Below are 12,190 nucleotides of genomic sequence, written 5' to 3' on the forward strand. Positions count from 1 at the left end.
TTACTTTTTCGTTTTCTTTTGTAAATTTTTTACGTTATTAAAAAACAAGCGTTTTGATCCACTTTTAGATAAAGTTAAACTTAAATTAAAAAACTGTCTTCAATAGTATAACAACATTGAAAAAACATTTAAATGATACAAAAAAAAAGTTTATTATGATAAATTTTTCGTATCTTATTGAAATTTTTTTTACTTTACATGTAAAAATATTTCAAGTTTCGAGGTATTTTAATGATTTTGCTCGAAATTCCATGTATTTTTTTTAAATTCTTTAATTCCAGATTTTTAGCATAAACTTTCTCTTTCCAGATTTTTCCGGAACTCCAGATTTTTAGCATAAACTTTCTCTTTCCAGATTTTTCCAGAACTTCAGATTTTTTGGCAACCCTGTTACTAGTTTTCCGATTAATTTTTTTGCTACTTAATTATTTTTTACCCCTTGATACGGAGTACCTTTGATTTCATATAACATAATAATTATCAATAAAATAGAAAAGTTGAAAGAAAAATTTTTGCTCCTAAAACTTATTTCAGAAATTAACATGTATTCTTTTTTATATCTCAGAATATTTTAATTAGCAGGTTCCAGTACATTTCTTTATTCATATTTGAACTGGACGAATTTTTTGTTTATTGTTTTTTTTACAATTGATAATTATACTAATTGTTTTTATTTTTATTAAAAACATTATTCTTATTAAAAAATATACTGCGTTAAAATATTAAAATAATCTTAATAGGAGTATTCATGAATTTAAGGTACGTAATAATAAAAAAATAAAACTTAACCTAAACATATCCAAAAAAAAATATATTTTGTCACTAAGTGATTGTTAGTACTTTCAAAAAAGTTTACTCAGTATATCAATTAATTATTGCAAAATAAATACACCAAATTAAAAGTACAACTAAAAAATTAACCTAGAAAATACAAACAATTGCTTATGGTACACATTTAAATTCAATGAAATTGATTAATAAGTTGATTCATTCAAAGCTGACAGACATTATCTGCAAATCCATCACGTTAGTTCCGGTTATTCCCGTCTTGACAAGACCCCTGCCTCTCTTCTCAAAAAACCCGTATGAATCGCTTCTTTCGAGCGAACTGAGAGCTTCGTCCTCGTCAAAGCTCGCCAGTTCCGACGAGCTGATAACTGCGCCCGTAGCGTCGGTGGGTCCGTCCTGGCCGTCGGTTCCGCACGAAATAAAGCTGACGTTGCAACCCTTGAACTTCGATTCGAGCTCACGTTTGAGGTAAACGGCGAACGCGAGGGCCATCTCCTGGTTTCTCCCGCCTTTCCCGGGCTGCGCGCTCAGCACGGTCGTCGTCTCCCCGCCGCCGACCAAACAAATACCGCGCGCTGATTGGCGGTTCATTTTGTACTTCATCATGGCCGCGTCGAGATCGTCCGTGAAGTTTTTGAAAGTTGTTTCGTCGAAGCCGTGTTGCAGCGAGCTTGCGACTAGGTTTGGAAAGTTTTCGTCAATGCTAGCCTGAACATTTCGTAATAGGACAAGATGATTACTTTTAAAAAGTCATGTTACTTTTTAGTTTTTTTTTTCTAATGATAAAAATTAAGGAGTACTTAAAGTAAATACTTTAATCAAAAAAAGAAGTACTTTGTTTGGTTCCAATTGTTAGTAGTTCTCTACTGAAATATTAACAATAACTACAAATAATAACATATATGGTTGCCACAGTTTAAAGGACTATAGTAAGCGGTTATAATTTTTTCTCAGTCTGCTTCATGTCTATTTATTTATATTTGCTACAAAAAAAAAAGTTTTTTAGTCTTGTATTGCTTTTATTAAAAGATTTAATAAAACTAAGATTAGTTATTTCCAATTCATACTCACAGCTATTTTTAGTTATAAAAAATTTTAAGTTTTGTACCCAAACAAAAAAACGCTCAGAAACAACTGAAGTAATAAAATATAATTAAAAGTGATGTGTAAAGATTTAGTTTCTTGTTTTAAAGGCAATACATTTTTACCATTCGTAAGAAAAAAATATTACGAAAACCTAATTACTGAAAAATTATTAAAAAATATCGAAAAATATACACCAAACCTAGTTTTACTCTGTATGTGGCAGCCAAACGGTTTCAATGTAAACTAAATTTTATTTCAAATATTTTAAAATATAAAGAAACGAACTTTTGTTGATGTATGAACAACAGAGCACATGTATTCCAGGATTTGAATGAAGAAGTTGGCAAGTTTGCGCGCGTTTCCAAGCAGGGAGCAACTGGTGAGCACTGAAAAATATCCGGCTTTCGTGCACTGGGTGATCGCTTCCTGCGTGCACAGCTGATTGCTGCCAATCACCCGGTTTGTTGTTTTCGAGCAAATCAACTTTTGCAAGCTGTAAAATGAATGGTACTGTTTGAAAACTTTGAAACAATCTCAGTTTTAAACAATTAATGAGTATTTTTTAACTATAGTACTGATGAATTTTTGGTTTATGCATTTGTTTAGGCAAACATAAAAGTATTAAGTACATACAGTAACCAGACAAACTAAGTTTCGCTGTTCAGTATAAACTTTTTAAAACTTATTTAAATATTAATGTAATTTACTATTTGGTTAACGATGTTTTCAATTTCATTTATTAAAAATAAAATTTATATGACTATTTGTGTTGACTATAAAAAAATTGCTTAATATACTGGGTAAAGGGTAAAGAATATACATGTAAGAGTTAACTATTCTCTATATCACCAGGTTTTAGTGGAAAAAATTCCGACCTTATCAAATATTAATAAAATAGTAAACTTATTGGTATTTCATTTAAAATTTTATTTTAATATTCTAATAATATTCGAAAAGGTCAGATTTTTTTCCAACTGCAACCTGGTATTAAATAGAACAATCAATTCGAATGTGTATTGTTATTTAGTATAAAGTTAAAAAAATTGTTTTTTCAATTTAACTCTTTATCGTATGTACAAAGTTTTAAAATACAATGTTTTTATAACAAATGTTTTAAAATACAACAATACAAGTTGGAAAACAACCTTAGTGAATCTGACAAAGCTTCGCATTTGCACTTTTCCATAGCTTCAATAAAATTTTCTGGTAGGGTGGAATTTAATTTGTATTTATCAACAACTTGTTCACATTTGGTTATATAATCTGCAGAAGACTGTAAAACTGTAGGCCCGCTAGCTATGTCTTCAATCGGATCATTTATTACATCAGATAATATCAAACCCCAAACCTATTAACATTACTGTTAAACTAGTGAACTGTTAATTTTTTGTATTTTGTTAACAAATATTCTTTAAGTAAATTTTCTAAATAAATACTTTGTTCTATTGATTTTGTTCAAAAAATGTTAAACTTAGTTTAATAACAACAACTTAAACACAATAAACTATTATAATTTGGGTGACAAATAGCTCAAAAATATAACGCCCTTAAAATCTAAAGTCTTCAAAACTAACAATAATAACTAAATTATTAGATTAATTTTTCATAAAAATAATTTAATTTTAAGACATGTTAATTTTAAATACTCGTTTAAATTATTTTTTGACATATTTTTTAGAAGTTTTCCTGAGCAAAAACTTTTTGTAATAAACTTTTATAAAAACATTTAAGTACTCTACATTTTAATTCAGGTCCTAAATATGTTAGTTTTGTTAACCTTAAACATGTTTTTGCTTAAAAACTTTTGAAGGTTGGCACAGAATCTAGAGAATTTTACTGAACTAACCACAGTTTATCAACTTTCCATAATAAATACTTACTTTTAATATACCTTAAATACTTTTAAAACAAACATTCAAAGAAATTTTAAAAGAAAATTTTTTAAGAAAAGTTACATGAGTAAATAATATCTTACAAGACTCTCTAAATAAACAACACAAAATTTTAATGCTTTTAACTTGAATAAAAAAAGTATTTAATTACTTTTAAAAATTTCATCTGTTTTTATATTCTTTAACTATATATAATATTAACTTAACTTTTTTTTTTTAAACGAATTATTAAGCTTTTCAAAATCAAATGATTTTTTTTACAGTTACAAGTCTGTAAAAAAAGTAAATGACTATTTTTTATAAGTAAAAAAAAAAAAATTAATAAAAACCTCTGCGGGATAGGCAATTTGAGAAAGTTTGCCACCTTTCACTGATGATATACTTTTACGAACAGCGTTCAGTTCTTCTATGGAAGCACCTTTTGATGCAATTAGTTTTGTTACCTGAACTTTTTCGTCAAGACTAAGAGGTGAGACTGGCGAAGATAGCAAAGCAGATCCACCTAATATAAACTTGAATAAGTGTAAGAATAGTTTAAATTTAGGATAGCCACTTTATTAAGGAATAAAGGCCATTCTGAGTCACCAAAAGTGACAGCAAGTTACTTAGTGGACTGAAAAAGGAGTCAAGCGAATGTAGACATTTTCACTCACTATGAAATCAAGCCGAAGTTATGCACAAAATAAGTAGATGGATAAAACTGAATTTCTTATTTTTGAAGCTTTTTTTTTTTGTTTTAAGTATTACAAAAGATAAGCAAGTTTAAATGCAAACAGTTTTTGTCAATTTACAATTCAAAAATGGGTAGGTGTCAGAAAAGCACAGCGTCACTTTAGCACGGGGTGACACTTTAGCACGGTGTGACACTTTAGCACAGGGTGACACTTTAGCACGGTGTGACACTTAAGCACGGGGTGACACTTTAGCACGGCGTCACTTTAGCACGGAGTGTCACTTTAGCACGGGATGACACTTTAGCACGGCGTCACTTTAGCACGGAGTGTCACTTTAGCACGGAGTGTCACTTTAGCACGGGATGACACTTTAGCACGGCGTCACTTTAGCACGGGGTGACACTTTAGCACGGCTTCACTTTAGCACGGTGAAACTTGAGGCGGTGGAACTCATTCAAACTATAAAATAAACACACAAGGATGAACTTTTAAAACATTATGCTAAAACTTAAATGTTTTTAAACTTTGTGTGTGCTCAAAATATTATAAATAAAAACATTATCAAACTTAAGATTTAAAAAAACTGACACTTACCAAAATATGTTAATACTATAAATAGTGCATTAAATTATAATTTCGTGAAATATTAGATTAATCTAAAGTTTATTTAGTTTTATAACTCTTTATATCTGCAATTTTGGCATTTTACGGACAAAAAAATAAACATCGTCTGTGATGTAACTTCAGCAAGAAAATAAATTGTACAAAAGAACTAAAATTTAAACATTTAACAAAATAATTTAAGTGATTTCTTATTTTATTTCTCGAATCCACATTAAGACTTGTCAAAGTTTCTTTATTTTATTTTTTTCTTAAAATAATTTTTAAATAGTTTTTAATTAAGAAAGTAGAATGGTCAAATTAGGTTTGTTTACTTATGTTTTTCAATATAACATATAAGCATAAACAAATGTGTCATTCCATGCTAAAATGACGCCGTGCAAAAGTGTCACTCCGTGCTAAAGTGACGCCGTGCTAAAGTGTCATCCCGTGCTAAAGTGTCACCCGTGCTTAAGTGACGCCGTGCTAAAGTGTCACCCCGTGCTAAAGTGTCACCCCGTGCTAAAGTGACTCCGTGCTAAAGTGTCACTCCGTGCTAAAGTGTCACCCCGTGCTAAAGTGTCACACCGTGCTAAAGTGTCACATCGTGCTAAAGTGTCACACCGTGCTAAAGTGTCACCCTGTGCTAAAGTGTCACTCCGTGCTAAAGTGTCACTCCGTGCTAAAGTGTCACACCGTGCTAAAGTGTCACCCGTGCTTTACTGACCCGTTCCCTTCAAAAATACCTTTAAAATTCATAATAATATTTGATAATAATTAGCTTGAAAAACTACACAATAAACCATATAAAAATTTATTCATAGCTTTTCTATTTAGTAACTTATTTAGTATTTAAAATATCATAACTAATATTTTTAAAACTATGTAAATCTAGGTTACATGAATATTGAAAAAAAAAGTTTAACAGGTTATATCTCAAAATATAATATTTATTTGAAAAAAATAATAAATGTTGTTGTAGGTATGATTAATAAGATTACTAATGTAAAAAAAAAAAGCTTTTTAAAAGATATTTTTTAAACTACTAAAAATTACTATATTTTAAAAACCTTATCTTAGCCATATACTAAAATATATTTAAATCTTATAAAAATAAAGCGTTTGTTGGTAATTAATAAGTTACAAAAGCATTATTTTCAAGTTTATAAAACTTATTTAAATATGACCTGTTAAACACTTTTAAACGAAATTGATTAGTCGTGCACCCGTAAATACGCTTACAGTTATCAAAAAATATAATAAGCTGTTTGAAAACTCAAAACTTCAGAACATTTTAATTTTTTTTAATTGTTGCTTGAAAAAAAAAACGTTAACAGTCTTCAAATCATTGCTTGCAAACCAGGTTGCTAAAATTACAAAAAATAAAAAAATCTGAATACTAAATAAAGAGTACTTTAAATAAAAGTTATGATAAATTAAAGTGTTTGATTTATTTTAATCAGTCCTGCTCGATTTTTAATTAGCTATACGCTCATTGCCAAAATAGTATCAATGCTTACAAAAACCTGAAAAAAAGTTAAGTTCTATATATAGAAAAAAAAGTGAGGACTACAATTGGTTTAAATAGAGTTTTGAGAAATATACGCTCAAAATGCCCTAAAAGAATCTGAAAGTCAATGAAGAAAATAAACTAGTTAATAAAAATAAAAATATGAAGTTTTAAAACACTTTTTTTAGGAAGTCTATACCAATTCCAAAAAAAAATAATACAAATATTCAGATACTTAGGTATTCTATGTATTTTTGTATAGTTTAATTAAGTCTTAAATTTTCAGTAAACTTATTTAATGTTTTTGGGTAATTTTAACTTAGAAAAAAAAAACTGTACTTTTAAAACTTAATAACTTTTAAATACTTAGAGCAGAGAAAAACTAAAAACAGTTTATAAAACAACAAATTTAGTTGTAAACCTAAACAATTCAAAATATAAATTTAAGTGTTTGTTAACAAAAGATCCTAGTGAAACAAGTTCACTGGAATATATAATAAAAACAAATTATACAGTATCCCTCTTTTATTGTACCGACATATGTTTCTGTGTGTAACGGATTAACACTCTTCAATTGGGTTCTGTAAAAAATAAATACTGTAAGGAAAGAATAGAAGCTAAGGTAGGTGTATACATGTGTTCATTAAAATAAAATAAAAGGTAGGTGTATACATGTGTAAATTAAAATTAAAATAATTTATACAGATATTTAGAGGTTAATAATTAATAATAGGTTATTTGTACCTATTATTAACCATTAACCTCTAAAAATCTGTATAAATTATTTTTATTTAAATGAACACATGTATACACCTACCTTAGCTTCTATTCTTTCCTTACAGTATTTATTACTTTAATTTACAGTATTATACTTTAAAAGAATTTTATTTTTTTTAAATATATACATCTTTTTATTTTAATTTTAAAATAAATTTTGTTATTAGTATATAAGCCTATGGACTGTTCGAAAAAAAGTAACTAAGCCAACAAACTATTTTTTAACTGAATTTTCCAATGGAAAATACAACATGAAATATTAACTTAATTATAGAACAACTTTTATTTGTACTTTTATAAATAACCTCCTGAAACAAGAGCAATGACCAAATCATCTTTTCCAGCTTGGTCACAAATTGATGAAATCATTTCAGAAGCTTTAAGAGAGCTACTATCAGGCATGTTATTCTTTGCTCCTTTGAATATAAGTGTTTTATCATTCTTACATGGCCAAAGGAATCTATAGAAAAGTTTCTCATTTCAATCAAATTTAATTAGATACTTTATACTAACAGCTATAAAGGGTATAGACAACTTCAGGTTGATTTTTACAAGTTGACCTTATTTTATAGAGTTTTATGTCAGCTGTCAGACATGTTTAACCACTTGTAAAAATTTAAAGTAATTTTTGAGATATAAGCGATCAAAGTCTGTGACCTCAATAGGTTCCTGATGGACGGCGCAAACCAAAAACGCAATAAAAGACTATTTCATTAAAATATTTGATCTTATTTTATATATTTTTTACTAAGCTACAAGATGCTTTTTACAGATTCCAAAAGTTCAAAATAATTTTTGAGATATAGTCGGTCAAATTCGGAGGCAACAATAGGTTCCAAAAGGGAGGCGCAAACTAAACAGGAAAAAAAAAACTATTTCACTAAAAACCTATCTTCTCCTACGTTTTATGAGGTTACTACCTCAAACTTATAGGAAATGCTCCTTGCAATATTTAGAAAATTCTGTTTCAGGAGATTTTTAAAAAATAAAAATATATAAATTATATATAAAAATTAAAACAAAAAATAACAACTTTTTGCTTTTTTGGTATAAAAGTTTTATTTTTAATTTTTTTCAATTTTTTACCAACAGAAATATAGCAAGAAACATTTCCTAAAAATTTGAGGCAATTATCTCAAAAACGTAGGAGGAGATTTATAGTTATTTGCCCTTTTAGTTTGTGCCTCCCATATAAAACCTATTGTTACCTCCACCTTTGTCCAACTATATATCAAAAAAAAAATTGAATTTTTAAAATGTGTAAAAACTATTTTGTAGCTTAGTAAAAACTATATAAAATAAGATCAAATTGTGAAAAAGTGTTTTACTCCCCTATACCCTTAATCCATAAAAGTATTTATTAGTTATATTGTCTAGAAAATTATTAATTATATACAGTTTTATAACGTTGTATAAATTTCTTAGAATCATATGTAAAAATAAAACTGATAGTTAATCTCAAGGTTTAATTACACTTATAATTTTTAAGCATTTTCTTTCATTACAACTCAACAAGCTTAACCTAAATAATAATTTAATAAAAGCTTACTTTAGGATCTAAGTTTTACCAAAGCAAGAAATAAAAAAAATAATGTGCTTTATAATAACTTACAGGCTACTTTTTTAAATGTAATAACTTTAAAATTAAGCTAACTTTCTTTTATTAGCCAACTATGATACAGTCTGTAGAAAGTTTCTAGCTTTACTTGAAAATGGTTGTACATTAAAGTTGTACTTTATTGTTATTTTTTAATAATATTTTAGGTATAAATTCATGCATTTTAATTGTATATCAAAACTCATTATTTTTCACAAAAGCTAAAAAACTAAATGTAAAATCTAAACTTTTATAAAAAAATAATTTTTTGTATAAATAATAATAAAAATATAAAAAGATAACAATAATTCTTACTGTTTTCCTGACTTATTTAAGTCATCTTGTAAAGAAACAGGGACACTTAAAACTCCATTGACAATATGATCACCTATCATTTCATAAACTTTTGAGTACATTCCACTGACTGCTTTACCAAAACCAACAACATGAACATTATGGTTCAATACATGAAACTTTTCTCCTATAGTAATAGATTGAAAAATTGTTGATTCAAATTTGATAAAACTGTGAGTAGATTTATTAACTCACAACTTTATTGAGTTTTATCGAAGTACAATTATAAAAAAATTAATGATACAACTAAATTAATTAAGTACTATAGGTTGCTAATTTTGTTTAATTAATTCATGAAATCAAAACTTATTTAAAATTAGTGTAAGTTTTGTTCATATTTTTATTTATCTTACCTTCTGTTTGTGTGAATGATAAAATAACTAAGCTAAATCATAAACAGTTTAAATATTTCTAGTGTACTTATCACTAAATTACAATTTAGGTACAATAAATGTTCCTTGTCAAACATATCAAGATGACAAGACCAACTGTTCCATCAAAAGACTTTTGTTTTTTTTTTTACAAAGATGATTGTAATTTTAATTGCTGATAAAAATTAATAATAGAGTATTTACAAGGTGCCCACTAGCTTTTTAGAAGGTTTTATTGTTGTTTATTGTTGTCCTTTTTTGGTACAAAATTAAATTTAAGGTAGAAAAAACAGTATCTAGTAGTATAAAATTACTGAAAATATAGTGTAATTTCTTTTATATTTAAAACAAGCATTTTTTTTGTTTCTATAATAGTTATTTATTAACTAATCTTAATCTAACTATATTACATACAAAAGTTGTATAAAATTTCAAGTTTTATTTTCAAAAGTATTTAGTTTAGAAAATTTTTGAAGATCTCAATCTAGTTATAATTATTTAATGTAATTTTGTTTCTTAATATTTTTGGAGTAAGATTGAATAAGAGAAAAAACTCTTATAATTTTATAACCTTTTAATTTAAAAACTTTAATTACAATTTACGCCTTCTAAAAGTTCTACTTTTAAAAACTGGTTGACTCTAATTTATTTCAGGGTTGCCACTCTTTGAGTCAAAAAAACTGTCCTGAGTGACCACAAACTGTCCTGAGTCATCCTGAGTTTTTTCAAATCAATAAAAGTCAAGTTCTTCAACAACATTTTATATAAAATAACAAAATTAAATATTGAAACAAAATCAACTAAATCTCACTCAAAATCTATAAAAAACTGACTTGATATTTTCAGAAATTTTTTAACTAAACTAAGTTTTTATTAATATAAAACTATTTTGAGTTAAAGTAAGTCATCATTTTTAAAAAATTTAAAATATCCTGACTTATCCTGAGTATCTTAATAGAGTGGCAACTTTATACTTTGTGGAAACTCAAACTAGTTTTCAATGTCTCAAGTTAGCTTTTGAGCTAAGTAAAAAAGAAATCAATCACTGAGTATTTGAAGACTTTGAGAATAATAAGCTACAAGAGTTGTATTATTTGTAAAGAAAAGATATTGTACCATGAATGTTTTAGTGGCATGTGTCTTGATGATTAAAAATTAATTATACACAAGATAAATTGATCATGATTTTGATAGCTCATACTGATATTTCTATCCACTTTTAGCTATTTTTAATGTTTATGATTAAATAGCTATCTATCTTAATCATTTTAAAAATGTACTAAAACAAATTATTAAAATTTTTTTAATTATGAAGTAAAAAACTATATTTTAGAGAATTAAAGATTGAGAGAACAACAAAAGATTGATTGATATTGATAAATAAATTTTTCACTAGATTAATCAATGCTGTTTGATTAAAATGTGCTAGTATACTTTGATATAATGTAATTTGTCACATTTTGATCAATTTACTTTGGTTTTTTTAACTCATACTGTTGCAAATTAAACTGTTATGTATAGTTATTTATATTAAACTTTTGTATCATTTTGCCTAATTGAATAACTTATCAACACAAATCTTTAGCTATGGCTAAATGTAAAAAAAATATTGTTCTTTTTTGTTTTGTTTAATTTTAAATTGAACTTCTACTTGCTGTTCAAAGCTTGTCATTATTACAAGGAACAAATGTTATATAATTTTATTTTTATATTTGATGAACAGCAGATTTTGATCTTACATAAGATATCCAGTGGTAGTAGATTTACCAGATTCTACATGACCAATGATAACTATGTAAACATGAATATTTTCTAAAGGCATTTTTATTTCTACTTATTTGCAATGGTAAATGGCAGCATCACTAAACTATTACAGTTTTCAATGCCATCATTAGGACCTTTACACCACCTTACTAAAGTATTTAGTCTAATAAAACATAAGTTATGATCAATAAATTTAAATCTACAAACGTTCAAAAACAGTACAAATAAATTGTACTTGTCAATAGTAATTTGTATGCCTTATTTGTTTTGAAAAATTAACTCAGCTTCTTTTTTTTGATAAATTAAGAAGTTTCTAAACTTTAAAGTGCTTAAATAAATAATAGTTAAGTTTTTTAACGTTAATTTGAGTTATAGGTAAGAAACAAACCAAAAAAAATCATATCTCCATGACGTGCAATACATTTTTGAACCAATATGTCTGGGCGCACAACTTGGATAGATTGAGTAAAAATTTTAGTTAGAGCTTCAACAGACGCCATTATAATTTTTATTAAGCTATTATACCACCTAAATTTATATTCTATTGAAAAGCTAAGATTTCAACTTTTTTCTTTATTTTATTAGGCTCCCATGTAAAAGTACACAGTTATATAATTCTGTAACAAATTTAAATGCTTTCACAAGCTTTTTGCACAAAAGGGGATTAACTTTAAAACTTAATTCAGCATTGAACTCAGCGTCAACTGCAGTTCTAAGCCCTAAGGTCGCTTCTGATTGTCTAATACTTTACTTATTTTCATTTTAATTTTTAAGTA

The 12,190-nt window shown here is 26.9% G+C and overlaps 1 protein-coding gene across 1 annotated transcript; it reads right to left on the minus strand.

Moving 5' to 3' along the window:
- Positions 1 to 630: 630 nt before the first annotated feature.
- LOC145840554 (glycerate kinase-like) lies at positions 631 to 11,934 on the minus strand. The gene is made up of 7 exons (XM_082947854.1): positions 11,803 to 11,934; positions 9,241 to 9,406; positions 7,634 to 7,788; positions 4,097 to 4,269; positions 3,021 to 3,223; positions 2,161 to 2,368; positions 631 to 1,497 (listed from the first exon to the last, which is right to left on the minus strand). The coding sequence occupies exons 1-7, from the start codon at positions 11,912 to 11,914 to the stop codon at positions 988 to 990; spliced, it is 1,527 nt and encodes a 508-aa protein (XP_082803980.1). The 5' UTR covers positions 11,915 to 11,934; the 3' UTR covers positions 631 to 987.
- Positions 11,935 to 12,190: the final 256 nt, after the last annotated feature.

The sequence above is a fragment of the Thalia democratica genome, chromosome 7, assembly GCF_965202585.1.
Source record: "Thalia democratica chromosome 7, ktThaDemo2.hap1.1, whole genome shotgun sequence".
Taxonomy (NCBI): Eukaryota; Metazoa; Chordata; class Thaliacea; order Salpida; family Salpidae; genus Thalia; species Thalia democratica.